General features: G+C 41.6%; 1 protein-coding gene and 1 long non-coding RNA gene across 4 annotated transcripts in view; one reads left to right on the plus strand and one right to left on the minus strand.

Annotated features, from left to right (window-relative positions):
- Positions 1-2,911, plus strand: part of CAMK4 (calcium/calmodulin dependent protein kinase IV) — a 261,315-nt gene extending 258,404 nt beyond the window's left edge. For all 3 annotated transcript variants that reach the window (XM_086413409.1, XM_086413411.1, XM_086413410.1), the window contains 2 exons: positions 973-1,125; positions 2,359-2,911. In XM_086413409.1, the coding sequence (XP_086269535.1) occupies positions 973-1,125; positions 2,359-2,769 (564 nt within the window). In that variant the 3' untranslated portion in view covers positions 2,770-2,911. The remainder of the gene's footprint in view (positions 1-972; positions 1,126-2,358) is intronic.
- A 2,618-nt stretch (positions 2,912-5,529) lies between these two features.
- LOC147370112 (uncharacterized) lies at positions 5,530-12,585 on the minus strand. The gene is made up of 2 exons (XR_015168452.1): positions 12,369-12,585; positions 5,530-6,565 (listed from the first exon to the last, which is right to left on the minus strand). It is a non-coding gene; the product is annotated as an uncharacterized LOC147370112 (long non-coding RNA).
- Between the last annotated feature and the right edge of the window lie 3,049 nt (positions 12,586-15,634).

A 15,634-nucleotide genomic window follows, 5' to 3' on the forward strand; every position in this document is an offset into this window, starting at 1 on the left:
GGACACAACCGAAGCGATTTAGCAGCAGCAGCAGCAGCATGTATGGATGTGAGAGTTGGACTATAAAGACAGCTGAGCACTGAAGAACTGATGTTTTTGAACTGTGGTGTTGGAGAAGATTCTTGAAGTCCCTTGGAAAGCAAGGAGATCCAACCAGTCCATCCTAAAGGAAATCAGTCCTGAGTGTTCATTGGAAGGACTGATGCTGAAGCTGAAACTCCAATACTTTGGCCACCTGATGCGAAGAGCTGACTCATTTGAAAAGACCCTGATGCTGGGAAAGACTGAAGGCAGAAGGAGATGGTTGGATGGCATCACCGACTCAATGGACATGAGTTTGAGTAAACTCTGGGAGTTGGTGATGGACAGGGAGGCCTGGCGTGCTGCAGTCCATGGGATCGCAAAGAGTCAGACACAACTGAGTTACTGAACTGAACCTATCCTTAAGGGCTTAGAGAGCACTACTGATAGGATCACGGTGTAATCATAAAGGCTATGACCCTGCCCCCTTTTGTTTGCCCTTCAGTCCCCACAGAAGGAATGATGGCTGCATGAATGATCCGTCTCCCCTGAGATGTAGTTTACCTTCTGAATTCTAAGTTATGTGAAGTTGCAACCTAGAATTATCCAGATGCTGGCTCCCACTCAAAGTTCTTGCAGTTCACAGGCAAGGCAAGCCTTGTTTCTCTGATCTGTGGGCATCTGTCTGCCAGTTTGGGCTCTTGGTTTGCACACACTACTCTTTCCAGACTCCTCAGCTACTGCTGCCTGAAGCCATCCCCACAGTGACCACTGAGGACTTAAAAAGGTTGTTTAATGTATATTAGTGCACTGCCAAGGAGATAGAATAATAATGTATATTTAGTGTACTGCCAAGAAAATTAAATAAGACCTAGAAGTTAACAGCTGAGGGGCAAGCCCAGGTAACCATGAAAATCTCCCGAAGAAGTCGATGGTTCTTTATCATTTCAGGTCAGAAAATTAATTGTGTTGGATCCTAAGAAAAGGCTGACTACCTTTCAAGCTCTCCAGCACCCGTGGGTCACAGGTAAAGCTGCCAATTTTGTACACATGGATACGGCTCAAAAGAAGCTCCAAGAATTCAATGCCCGGCGCAAGCTCAAGGTTAGATGGCATTTATTTTGTTTTATTTTTTTAAAAAGATTTTTCTCATATCTTGCTAATCAAAGATAATTCTGCTATTGTTTATCTAATATTGTTACTTGTCTCCTGTGGTACCTGGGAAAATGCTGCTTTGAAACCCCAGTCGTGATGGTATAAAGCCAACCTCAGTTCTGTTATCCTCTTGTAAGAATTCAGTGTGGGTTTTATTTTTCTGTTTGGGGAATTCTGGGGGAGGAAATGGCACTGGGCAGCTTGCAGGACTCTTAGTGAAGCACTGACTCCTACCAACGACTGCCAGGGAGTTCCCAGGGTTCATTGTCAATAAAGGGAAATGTGTGGGATGTTGAGATTCACTCACCAAATAAATACATTGTCATTACTTCCCATTTAATTAAGGCTGAACTGCTTGAAAGTGTTGTTCTGGAAACTAATATTTATTAAGAAAGTTGTCTTCTTTCTGAATATGCTAAAATTGGGAAACAGTTTTTTTCAAGCTATATTTTATAATATAGGCAAATAATTATACTTGGTAAAATTAAAATAACTCAAGTGATAGGAAAGTTATCCATCAAATTGTATCCCTTTTAATAGAACATATATGGAATAGAGATGAAGTGTTTTTCTCTTACATAATAGTATTTAGGACTAGCTATACATATAGAAAATCTCAGAGGACAGCTGGGGGTCAAAAATAGTGTTGTATTCAGCAGTCACTTACTGGTTGATACAAGCTAAAAAACATGAAGGGTTCCATGATCAAATTACTTTGAAATATCCTAGATTAAATATCCTTGACTTAACCCAGAATTTCTCAAACAAATTTGACCATGGAACTCTCTTATCTTTATAGTACCTATTAACATCCATGGAAGTAGTGTCCCATACTTTGGGAAACACAACTAAAGTTTTTGAATATTGGCAATCCGTGGGAAAGTGCATTTATTTAGGCTTTCCTCCAGATGACTAAATACACTAATCTGAGATTAAACAGATTTTGCTTTTCATTCTTCAAACAAGTTTTCATTAGACAATTTTGGAATCATATACTTTCCAAGACTAAATAGTAGCAGAATAACACTCCCTAAATGCAAAATTGAGATCAAGCCCTGATTTGGGATTTTCAGTGGAAGTAGCCCCTGATCCTTCGGTCTCCCCCGGCAGCGGTCAAGGCCAGGTGGCCTCCTCCGGGCGGGGATTTTCGTGCAGTAACCCCTGACCTCTCTGTCTCCCCAGGCGGCGGTCAAGGCCGTGGTGGCCTCCTCCAGGCTCGGCAGTGCCAGCAGCAGCCACAGCGGCGTCCAGGAGGGCCGGGCCAGCCGGGAGCCGTCTCCACCTCAGGCTGGCGACGGGGGCGTCCCAGGGGGCGAGGGGGCCCCGGGGGCAGCCGAGGGGGCCGGGGTGGAGCTGCCAGAGGTGCAGGCGGGGGAGGAGGTCAGCGGTGCCGATGGAGACGCCGCGGCCCCCAGGGTGGAGCCCCATGCATCCGAGGAGGAGATGGAGGAGGCCGGCCCGGAGACGGAGGGGCGCCCGGCGGGGGAGACGCGGGGGCCCGCTGGAGCCCTGGCAGCCCCGGAAGGACGGGAGGAGGACCCTGCCCTGGAGGTCGGAGCTCAGCAGGGTGACGCGGTCCTGCCGGAGGACTAGTGGCTTTCTTCCCGTGTGGGAGCCAAACCCTGGCACTGTGCGTTTTGTCCTTCAGCAAGGAAGGCGGAAGCATGATGTGCACTATATTGTGGTTCTGTTTCTGAGGTGCAAAAAATACATGTGTGTCAGTTGGTCATCCTAACTTCAATGCATGTGACTGCTTTATGAGAAACTAGTGTCTCCTATGGTACATAATGGATATCAGAATTCAATGAGTTAGATTTGAAATTGCAAGTAAACACAAGATATAAAAACGTTTTCAGGGACCAGTAGTGCACATTTGAGGTAAATAGTAACAAATTGTTTTTGCTTTGAAAACCTAGCCATCCTCCACCCTTTGGATTTCTTCAGAGGGTAATTCCTTTGGACGTTGCTCAGCTATAAGATGTATTCCCATGACATCTACAATACCTTCAGTAATGTGCTCTAACTGTTTACAAGAAGATGATTAGGTTATAGGTGTATGTGCGAAAAATTGCATATATACCACTTATAATGGTAAGAAACTGAAGCATATTTCAAGGGCTGTGAAACCATATGCCCCTAAACCTTGTGTGGAGAATGCTTTTTTATCTTGTCTTTATTTATATACACCATATTACTAATAACCTGAAATGTTCTATCACAAAATTCTGCCATTTTATAGTTGTGGAAAAAAGTATTTTACAAATTCATGCTGAGGAATTTATTCTCACCTTCACCTGCTCTCTAATAAGAAGTCCTTATGATGGACAGCACTTAGGAGTGGGAAAAAGAAACTTAGTGAGAAAAAGAAAAGACTGGGACTTAGGCTAATGAAGACTGACTCTTTGCCATTTCAAATAAAATTGAATTTATTTATGAGCTTGTACAGTTTTAAAGATAGGAACATTTTTATGGATAAATTCTGTACTGACCAAGGTTCTAAATTTGTAAAATAATCTATACCAATGGCTGGTGCCAGGATGTCTGAATAGAATGAGAGTAATATCCCATTGTAAGATCATTCATTACTGAATTCACTATAGTAAGGAAGGGGCTTCCCCAGTGGCCCAGCGGTAAAGAATCAGCCTGCAATGCAGGAGATGCTCGTTCGATCCCTGGGTCAGGAAGATCTCCTGGAGAAGGAAATGGTAACCCACTCCAGCACTCTTGCCTGGAGAATCCTATGGACAGAGGAGCCTGGAGTAAGGAAACATTTTTGTTTATAAAGGTTCTTTTTTCCTTCAATTGATGATTCTTTAGATATACTGCTTATGGGCTAAAGATATTTCTAGAAAGCTAGTATACTTTTTTCTCATGCTTGGAATGGAAGCACTCATAATTCACAATGTAGTTTTGAAAGTTTCCATGTTGAGAAATTTAGGACAATGCAGCTTTTCATTTACTTTAATAAACAGAAACAAAGAAAGAAAAAAAAAACACTGATTTCAAATCAGACTCTTGAGAAACTATAACATTAGACCTAATACTTCACCATGATTTTTTCAAACTATTTTTCTTTGGTTTTCATATAAACACTTTTTCCTTATAAAAACTCACAGTTAAATTCCAAACACCACAGATTTATCTCTAGTTTGAGCTTAAATGGACATTTTTATCAACTTAATTATGTAGCATATTTTAGTAGGATTCTTTAATTAAAAAAAATTATTTTCAGGCCAAAATTTTGGACAACAAAAATGACTATCAGATGAAAATCCTCATCAAAAAGAGAGATCTTAAATTATTTTGGCGCTTCTTCAGAACTATTAAGTTGGAAAATTAAATTAAACCTCTGGTTTCTGGGGACTGTCAGACCTTGTAGAAGTTCTGCTTTCCAAGTGCAGGTCTTACTTCACTACTGTTCTCATGAGGAAAATAGGACTTCTTGTCTTCCGTAATATCAGGGCCTGACGGGTCACTGACATGGAGGAGAAGGCCCGTGAGGCATAGCAGCTGAGCTTCTGAGAAAGAGTATTTGTGTGTGTTTTATGTTTATTAACTAGTACAGACTACTTATCTTCTTTACTGTCTCTTTCCTTCTTTATTCTCTCAATTTCCATTTTAGGTATTATAAGAGGCTCACTAGTTTTAACCTTTTAAGAATGCCTTATTCCCTAAGCATTAAGATTTCCATTTTAAAAGACCAATTTCCTTGTGTCCTTTCCCGAGGAGATTTCCTGTGAAGTCTGTGTACATGGTTAGGCGGTAGATGGCAAGTGTCCCGTGTATTTGCAAAAGGGAAGAAGAGAAGGAAAGGAATCTTAATGGAATGGGGCATACAGTCAGATGAAGACACACTGTCCCCCCAGCCCTCGTCCCTATCCCCCCAGCCCTCGGGGCTGCCTGCATGGGTCGGACGTGGGAAACATGTCCTGTGAAGAGCGCTGCAGATGCAGGAGGCCAGTATGCGTTTAAGAATTTACCCAGTTACACCAGCGCCCACGCCCGCTCCCTGGTGAGTGAGGGTGTGAGTGTAATTTCGTCTTTTTAACCTGCAGATTGCATTCTCTCAAAATCAGAGGGAGTTTTAGATTTTGATCTGAATGTTAAAAACTAAGACCTGATAATGCCTAAATGCCTAATAGTCATTTCAGTGGAAAACAAGCTTTCACAAAAATCTGTCATTTCATCCAAATGATTCAACCTGAGATTTCATAGAGATGCTGTTTAAGTTAGCATAGTTAACATTTTTGAAAGAACAATACACATTTATATTGCCTGGTAAAATGGGATATATTATCTCTCTCAAAGAGTACTTAGCTAAATAATAGTAGACTAACACAGATACAACCTTAATTTGATGAATTATTTTGTAATGTTTATTGCACAACATAGTCACAAAGCAGAATAATCAAGGGAATTTCAGCAAACAATAAACTATATTTTGCATTTTAGAACTGACAGTTATTATATTGCATTATTGATTTTTGTTCTCAAATAAGTTCAGATACATAGCATAAACCAGACTATTTTGCCACAGAGAAGGACAATCTTGAATTATTTCCCCCATTTAAAAAGTCTAATTGGAATCCCGGTGTTTTTTTTCTCAAACCGTAAGAGCACATTTGTCCTACGAATACATAAATAAGGTAGAAATTAGAATAATACTGTTGTAGATGTTATTGTCTAGAAAAAAAGTCGCTCCTAATATAAATGATACAAACCACATATGTAATTTTAACTTTTCTCTTAGACACATTTCAAAAAGTAAAAAAAAAAAAAAGCTGATAAAATTAACTGTATATTTTAATAAATCCAAACTCTTATTCTAATATATAATCAATATGAAAAACGAACACAATATTTTAAATTTTTTATTTTTGTATTGAGTTTTGAAAAGCAGGATTGTGTTAGCATTTTTGGTACATCAAGTGACCAGCAGCCACCTGTGAGCAGTGGCTGCTCATCTGGAAGAGCACCCGTCCAGAGCACCGTGAAAGCAGAATGACACACGAATGTCTGTCCTTGGATCTGAGCTGCCTCAGTTGTCCACACTGATAAGTTGGTAGGAGGCCAAAAAGAAAATGTTTCAGAAATGTCACAGACTTAGTGAGTAAAAGCTCTGTTGGCCACATCTGTTTCATCAGGTGCTTCAGAGGAGGTGTGTCTCCCAGCATGACTTTAGAGAACAGTCTTTCCTGCCCGTTGGTAAGTTGTCCGTTGGCCACAGTTCCTCTCATCCCTCTGGGCCCCGGAATCTTGACCACGGGCCGGAGTCTCATACAGCCATGAATCCAGTCATGTTCTCACAAACCAAAATCTGCGGTGGGCGAACAGGTTTCCTCATTCACAAAGGGCTGCACATAGACCCTCAGTGGGATTTTGCAGGCTTCTGAAACACACACATTTACATGATAAAGACTAATGAAGATGATATCATCCCAGCTCTCCCTAAAATGAGACTATGACCATCGCCTGACATTTTTTAGATTTCTTTAGAAGGATTTAAACAACACTGCCATTACACATGGATTCAAAGGACTTGGAATTTTCTTAAATATTGCTGTGTTACAATAATCCTCAAGGTTCTATAGCCACTTTTAGTGGCAAACGTTAAAAGAAAGGAACAGTTTGTCTTTTAATGTGACCTCAATTACATAGTATTTTAAACATATTTTATAATTTAGAATGTTTACGAGTCCCTATTTTTCCGGTTTCACATGCAGGGTAACTGCTTGTGGATTGCCTATAGACTGAAGATTTAGAGAAAGTCATTTTGTTTTTGTTTCATAATTCAGTTATTTCACAGAAGCATCTGGTTGCATTTCAAATTGCAAAATAAAAGAAGTAAGTGTCAAAAGGGCAAAAGTTAAAATCAGTAAAGCATTGTGTTTTAGGATTGTCTTTGCAAAGCAAATACAAAAAGTCAAAAAAGTGAATAAGCATTAGGTTTTTCCCGATGAGGCTGACTCCACATAAATTGGCATAAGTATACTAAGCAGAGTCAATTACATAATTACACTGCCATTATGTAATTTACTTGTCATTGCAGAGTATTCAGTCTGGTTACCAAGGTCTACTTTAGCTGGTGCAAAATTTCCAGATGTTTACTTATATAATAGGATTTGTAATATCCTTGTAATTACTTCCTGTTTGGTCACATTCAAATTTCCTCAGTGTTAATCACGGATATGTTTCTGATCAAGGTCATTGCTAACATTTTGAGCATTTATTGGTTAAAAACTGCTTACTGCTTAGACTTTTATGTGTATCTTCAGCATTTTTTTAAACATTTATGCACATATAATCTCAATATTGGTATTGTAATACTCATAACCACATGATAAGCAGAAACATAGCCAATAATTTTCTACAACTTTTTTTGTTCAAAGTTTTTCTCTTCCTCTGGAACAACTCAGGGTGAGTTTCTGGCTTCTTGACAAATAGAAAAAGAACCTAAAATATCACTGGAGAGATATCAGCTATCCACCCATGTTAACCTAGTTCGGCATTTCTTCTTTCTGTATCCTGATCTAGTAAAGGCCATTTTTGTCATTATTACTTTCAAATATCATCTGAGATCAGATAATATAGTCTTAGCTCATAAAGCCCAACCATTTATATACTTATCTTGGAGAGCAATAACAAACTTGACTAATTTATGTTTGCTTGTTCAAAATTCTAATTTTCACACACTCTGTGGTGTACTCTAGAAGGTTTGATCACGTGATTTTAACCTCAAGATTCAGTCTTTTCCGTGTCACCTGGCCCAGAGGTGCACCTGGGACAAGACAGAAGTGTTGCCATGAGAACAGACTATCGAGTCCTTGGCAGGAATAAGCACTGCTGTAGCGAAGACTCCAGGCTCTGACTTGGTTGAGCTCAAATAAGCCAAATGGGAGAAAGCCTCTTCCAGTTATACTGCTTGAATTGGTACAGTGCCATGGTCTGTAATGGACAACGGCATCTCACCAATCATTTGCTCTTCTCAAGACCTGGTTTGCTGCCACCTGTCCCAGATCAATGTTTTGTTCCATTCCTGTGGCCATCAAGCTTTTCAAAACTAAAATCCTCTAAAATCCTAGAAAATATCCCAGACTGGCTGAAGGAATGTGGAGCCCTTGGTGGCCAGAATTTAGTTTGAAACGCCAAATAGCAATCCTAAGACTGCAAAATCATGCTGGTCTTCTTAAATAACTGTTTTCAGCACATTTTGAAAAATGACCTGGAATACCCATGGACATGCAATATTTATATCTGTGTTATCGTCACTGTGATTCACTGTTAAAAATGACATGCGTAATCTTCATCAGATTATATAATAATATTTATTTTCCATTTAAAAATTATTTTGGGTTACGCAAATACAATAGGCTTCATATTTGAATTTTTGAGAGCTGTTGTTTTCCCTAAGCACTCTGACAATCAGTTGCGGATGATGAAAACTTACAGGTATGGTAGTTAATCTGGTTTGTAATGGATACAAGTAAGAAGGACTTGAATGTGACAACTGTCACCTCATAACTGCCTCTTTTTAACTTATTTTATAGCCTATCATGCAGCTAATATATAGTAGAATACAAATAGCATATTCATGAGCTATGATTCTGTTTACATTTTTTGTCAAGATTGTTACTTACTTTCAAAGTTCCCAAAATGTTTATATTCATGCACCCTTTTGAGCAAACTCTGGGAGATGGTGAAGGACAGGGAAGCCTGGCATGCTTCAGTCCGCAGGGTGGCAAAGAGTTGGACACGACTGAGCGACTGAACAGCAACAACCCCTAATTTCAGTAATATATTCCAGGCCCCCTAGCAAGCTGAAAGAATCGCCAACACGCCCGTTTATTAACTAATCAGGTCCAAACAACGGAGCAGTCGTGCATTCCATGTCTGACTGACGTCACTCCGCTTTCCTGGACATTTTAAAAATGTCTTGTGTGTTTCCTGGGGACTTCCCTGGGGGCTCCCCTGGGGGGCTCAGACAATAAGAATCTGCCTGCGATGCAGGAGACCCGGGTTCAGTCCTTGGGTCAGGAAGGTCCCCTGGAGGAGGGCATGGCAACCCACTCCAGTGTTCCTGCCTGTAGAATCCCCTGGACAGAGGAGCCTGGTGGCTGCAAGTCCACGGGGTCTCAGAGTTTGAGCTGACTGAGTGACTAACGTCGACTGACACTGAGTTTACTGAATGAAATCAGCAGACAGGTGACAGGTGTGTAACTCCTTATGTTCAGTGAAAAATGGGTATCATACAAAGAGGATTCTTAGGAGAAAAGTTAGAGGCCAGTACTCTTTTTTTTTTTTTTTTGAATGCCATCATTCTGTTACCTGTGGTCTTTGTGATATACGCAGAAAACTTAGATGTGCATTAAAAAAAAATAATTTCCACATAATTATGCAAGGAAACAGACTTAAAATCTCCAAAGATCAGCTTTCCAAGAGTCAGGCAAACTATGGGTCATGGACCGAATACACCAGAGGCCTATTTATTTATAAATAAAGTTTTATTAGAACACAACCATGCTCACTTACAGGCTGGCTGTAGCTGCTGTCACACTATAGGAGACATTGGAGTGGTTTTAGCAGAGACTGTACGGAAAGCCTGAAAGGGTTATCTGGCCCTTTACAGAAAACACTGATGAGCCTGGTTTTTCACAGCACCCTACCTTTTTGGTAGCAGCTAGGAATAGATTCCCGTACTCCAGACTTCTCCTTAGCATAGGGTTCTTCGTCCCATTTGCTTCTTAGGAAGTTAGAACAGGTTTGTTTGTGTGGAGAACAATAATTCTGTGAATAATTATTAACAGCAGGAATTTTGCTGGAAGTATGGCTTAGTAAACTTTCCCTACAGAATTAAAATTCAAAAGGGCATCATTTCTGAGAAAAGTTTAGAGTATGAATTGACTTGGTTATAATTCAGTGTTGACTTGCTCATCTATAGCTCAGGAAGCAGGCAAACAGCTAACTTTTTACTTTACAATCCCTGTGGTTTTCTGAATGCCATATATTTCATTTATTCGAAAAAAGAAGGCTTTGAGCAAATGCTTCCCTTCCTTTTCTTAGTTATTTAGAAATCCAAGAGGACCTTTCTTAAGCCATTCCTGTCATCTCACCTGCCTTCAGGGAGGAAGGGGCCCAGGCGCTGAGGATGTAGGTCATGTGCCCTTTGTGTTTGAGTATCTCTAGCCGAAAGGTTACAGATGAGATATTGAGGAGAAGAACTATTACCAACTTCTTATTAGGAATACCTAAATTATATCATGAGTCTAAATAATGTTTTAACTGTTGCAGCAATCAATACGCTGTAGCCATTGGGATACACTGTAGAACTCAGGAAAAAAGAGACGCTCTGTCTGCCGGCTCCGCGGCTGATGTGAGCGGGAGGGAGCCTTGCCTGGAGTGGACGAGGGGAAGGTAACGAGAGACTGGACTCCACACTCCCACCACCCGTTTTCCTCCACTGCCCAGAGTTTGAAGGCAGTTAGTGAATTAAGCTTGGAGAAGGCAATGGCAACCCACTCCAGTACTTTTGCCTGGGAAGTCCCATGGATGGAGGAGCCTGGTGGGCTGCAGTCCATGGGGTTGCGAAGTGTCGGACACAACTGAGCAAACTCATTTTCACTTTTCACTTTCATGCATTGGAGAAGGAAATGGCAACCCACTCCAGTATGCTTGCCTGGAGAATACCAGGGAGGGGAGCCTGGTGGGCCACCATCTATGGGGTCACACAGAGTCGGACACGACTGACATGACTTAGCAGCAGCAGCAATGAATTAAGCTTATCATTTTTAAATCTCTCTCAATACCTGGGTCACCAGCTTCCCTTAGAAATGAACAAAACAAAGCCAATAGGTAATTTTCCTCCCAGAATAATGTTGAACAGTGTGTTTCGGGAGTATTAGGCCTCCATCACAAACACACTTTAATGAAATGATTTAGTGGTTCTGAAGCTTTCTAGGAGCAGGCTATGCCTGGAACCCATTTCCTCAATAAACTTTCACTGAAAAGCAATTACGTACCATGAGAGTCAGAGTTGAATTAAACCCATGGTCCCCTCTGGGAGTGAGCTTTGCAGTTGAAAACACAACTGTGTCTATAGCCTGTGCTCCATCGAGGCAGGCAGTGAAAGCTCCCTTTGCTTAGAATGACCAAGGAAAGCTTCCTGGGAACATCAGCTAAGCATGATGGATGAGGGGAAGCTTGTAGGCAGGCAGGAGGACGAATATTTGGCTGAGAAATGTACCTAGTGGAGAAATGTGAACAGTGCTGGATCTACAGGGAAGTGTCGCTCAGTCTGCGTAAGCCTTGATTGTGGGCAACGCTGACTCAGACAGGCTTCCTCTCCACTTCCTACTCTGGGTAGACACCTGTGCAGTGTCCCTCAGCATCTGGCCCTCTGTGATCCACAAACCTGGCTGACTTGGTGCACCCCAAGCAGAAGAAAAATCACCCAATGCATACAGACATTTTTGCAAGTCACCAGTTGAAACAAAGCCTCAGTCACTAAAAGCACAAACTGCATTGACGAGGTCTCCACTGACCAAGCAGCGTAAAGGATGACAGTGGTTATTTGAGTAAATTTGGCAAAACTCCAGTATCTGAATAACTCCCGTGACACTACAACGTCACCTAACCACTAGCTAAAGCTTTGCCAACAGAGGCCTACGTCAAAGTTACTGCTTTTGTAGCTATTTTAACCTTTTAAATTATCTGACCTGAAAAAAAAAAAAAATCTGACCTGAAAGGGCAAGTCCTGTGAGATCTGAGCTAAATTATACCTGGAAGCTTAGATTTCAAAAGATAACCTGTGCTAAGCCTCAGACAACAGAATTTAAACTCTTCAGAGCCGCTTTCCCCAAACACCAAGCTGGTCCTGTGCAGTCCTTTCTTCTCCCTCTCTCTGTCTCACCCCTTAATACACTCTTCTGTAATTTCCTCTTTACTCATTGCAGGCAGTATTTTACATCCATCTTCAGGAAACTTTAAAAAAAAATAGGTAACGGTATATATACTTTTAGGCATCTTGCCACTTTGCTTGTTTCAGATAACGTCTGTGATTAGTAAATGCCTTATTGTTTCTCAGGGCAAATGAAAGGAAGGAAGGGTCATCTGACTGATGGAAGGGAGGCCAAGACAGAGATGCTGTGGGGACACAGCACAAGTGAGCAGGCATTTGAGAAAGGAATGCATCTTACCAGGGTTTTCAGACTTAGGGGGGCGTTGTCTATATGCCTTCTCCAGGTTTTTGTAGAGGGCGGATCTGTATCACGTTCCTGTTGAAAGTATTCTGGACTAAGGATCTAAGCAGCTCACAACATTGTGGAGGCTTAGGTGGAAGGATGGAATACCACTGCAGACAGGAACCCTCCATCCGCAGGAGTTTAGACTGCAAGCCATTAGCCAAGACAGGCCCTTTGAAGGACAAAGAACAAGTGTCAAGATTTGAGTTTTCATGGCCGAGACTGCAGCTGCCTTTCCAATTTCTGATTGAAAGTGCCGGAAGGAGAGCTGCCAACATTTCATTTTTAAAACCTGTCAAAACGGTGCTATCGATCCTTAATACAAAGATCCATTGGGGTATTTTTTAAGTAAACGTGTAAGTTTGCCCTGGCCATAAGTGTAAATATAGAGAATGTCTGTAGAGAATTCATCAGAGTCCCGCGCGTTTGCTTTTGACCCAGCTGCCGTCTTCAGTGGCCGAGACGGCGGGGCTTCTGGCCCCGCAGACACCAGAGCCCGGGCTCGGCGCCCAGCCCGGGGGCGCGGCCGGCCGCCTCCCGGACGCAGGCTGGACGACGCAGTGCAGCGGTTCAAATGCTCATTTCCTGGTGTTTCCCGGGAGCGTAACAGTGTGTGTGACACGAGCAAATGAATGTCGGGAGACTAACTGTCGGAATGACCTTAGCGAGGTCGCGTTTTTCTGTGTAAGTTCTCTCAGGTGTGTCAGAGCATGCCAAAAGCAGCATGTACCTACTGCTGGGAAACGTGTCAAGCAGTCTGCATGTACCGTATGATAATAAATCCGAAGAGCCCACCAATACTTTGTATTCTGTGGTTTGAAATGTTAGCACAATTCAAGAGTGGCACAGTGGTCATTTCCTCATATCTGAAATGTGGAGTTGCATTCCTTGAGTGTTTTTCCATTTTCTCAGATAAAATTATACCCTGGGTTTCACAGTATTTTTAATATTATATAATGATGTCATAAAATCATAAAGTTAAAAGAGGATCTTTGTACTCATTTAACCCAACCAGCTCATTTCACTAAAAAGAAGTAACAGCCAGAAAGGTAATGACTTATCCATGATCACAGTTAGTGGCTGAGATCTGGGCTGCCCATCCAGTCCAGTGCTCTCACAACTGAGAAGTCAGTTCACCAAAGTCAAGGCAGAAATTTATATAAAAATTGATTTTCATTATAAAAAACAAAATACAGAAAAGTACAAAATTACCACAAGAATTCTTTCAAAGACAAGCATTGTCTTTTTTATCTAGCATTAGTTCTTATAGCCTTTATCATATTGCAACTGTTTTGTATCAACCTATATCACTATAGCACAGGCGTCCCAGGTGGCTTAGTGGTAAACAATCCACCTGCCAAGCAGGAGACCTGGGTTCCATCCCTGGCTTTGGAAGATCCCCTGGAGAAGGGAAAGGCTACCCAGTTGAGTATTTTTGCTGGGAAATCCCATGGACAGAGGAGCCTGGCAGGCTCTGGGATCACAAGAGGGTTGGACACAACTTAGTGGCAAAACAACGATTACTGTAGAAAGCATTGTTTGCATAATCTTCACAGACATTTATGATAGTTGCATAATAATCCAGTCTTATTTTTTTCTCAGTAACACTACAGAAAGCTTTTCTGAGTTTGGGGAAATCTATCCTAAGGAAATAATCCTAATGTTGAATTGTCAGCCAAATGAGATGCAGTGGTCCCTTCATGATGATTCTTTCAAACCTACAGTACCTGAGAATGAAAGGGAAAATCCTTTATTTTCATTCTTAAGACACGGATTGTTAGCAACAAGAGTTGTAAAAAGATCTGAAAGTCTTTCTTGAGTTTGGCCATCCAATCAGTTAGCAAACATTTGTGTAAAATATCTGAGGGGAAGGCATACTATTTCAGTGAGGTTCCCTCTCAGAACTGGAGCTTGCTACCAACTACTACTAGGTCCAAAATCCTCACCTAAACAATGACTTCTTAATTAAGGGAAATGCTGGAGAAAAAAACTGCAAGTCCATTTTTACAATACAAAACATCTTTTTATTTCAACCTGTTTTTCACAATCTCTGGACTACTTCCTTTAATGAAAAATCAGCTGCTTGTACTTAAGGTATGTCACTAAAGCAAAACCTAAGTAGGAAGGTAAAGCTCCTGGTAAAGAAAATACCATCCAAATAACGAGTAAAAAGCCCATGTGGTGTTTGTACACTACGCTTCTTCCGTATTTTCTTTCGGCAGAATACTACAGCCCACTAATTGCCTGTACAGCTGGTAACACTAGTGACATGGACCACCCTCCATCTCCAAGGACAGGTTTGCAGTTCACGTTTTCCAGCAATTTTCTGTCTCCTGGTGTGGAAGTCGTCTTCCATAGTGGACCCTTTGCTCCAAGAAGTGGAAATGTAATATAAACAAAGGTCATTCACACTGGATGCCATGTGACATAACCATTAATAACCTACTGAGGAAGCTCCTTCACCTCATTACCCGAGTTAAGGATGCTGTGTAGCATCTGCCGTATGGAAGGTGTCCAGTGAATGTTTCACCACACAGTGAATTTTCATTTCTACTTTGTGTGTCTATCACTTTCCCACTGACGTTCAAAGGAACTTGATACAATTTCCAGAGGTGGCCCATGGACATGCTATAATTGGCCAGTCATTACCAACACTCCCTCCAAGAGGCTGGAAATCATTGCCTTCCCAGCTAGGGGTAGTCATGTGACCCGACCACTACAAAGAAAAGCTACTGGAGGCTCTGGAAAAGCATTTGCTTTCCTGATAAGAGCCAGATGACTAGTGCCCTGCCTTCCCCGTTCCTTCCTTTCCTGATGCACATGTACTGTCCAGGGCTAGTTGGTCACTTTATCGTATCTGAGGGAAAGATGCAAACTGCAGAAACACGCCCTGACATCTTTGAGCTGATGGTAAACATGAATAATTACCCATAACCAAACTTTATTAAATGAGGAAAACTCCCTATTTGGTTTTTTGCTTTTTTTGCCATGCCTGTGTCTTACTGGATCTTGAGTTTCCCTGATGGCTTAGTTGGTAAAAAATCCTCCTGCAATGTAGGAGACAATTTGATTCTTGGGTTGGGAAGATCTGCTGGAGAAGTGACAGGCTACCCACTCCAGTATTCTTGGGCTTCCATTGTGGCTCAGCTGGTAAAGAATCCACCTGCAATGTGGGAGACCTGGGTTCAATTCCTGGGTTGGGAAGATTCCCTGGAGGAGGG

The sequence above is a fragment of the Bos grunniens genome, chromosome 7 (genome assembly GCF_055505025.1).
Source record: "Bos grunniens cultivar Pamir isolate PY7600 chromosome 7, Bosgru_T2T1.0, whole genome shotgun sequence".
Taxonomy (NCBI): domain Eukaryota; kingdom Metazoa; phylum Chordata; class Mammalia; order Artiodactyla; family Bovidae; genus Bos; species Bos grunniens.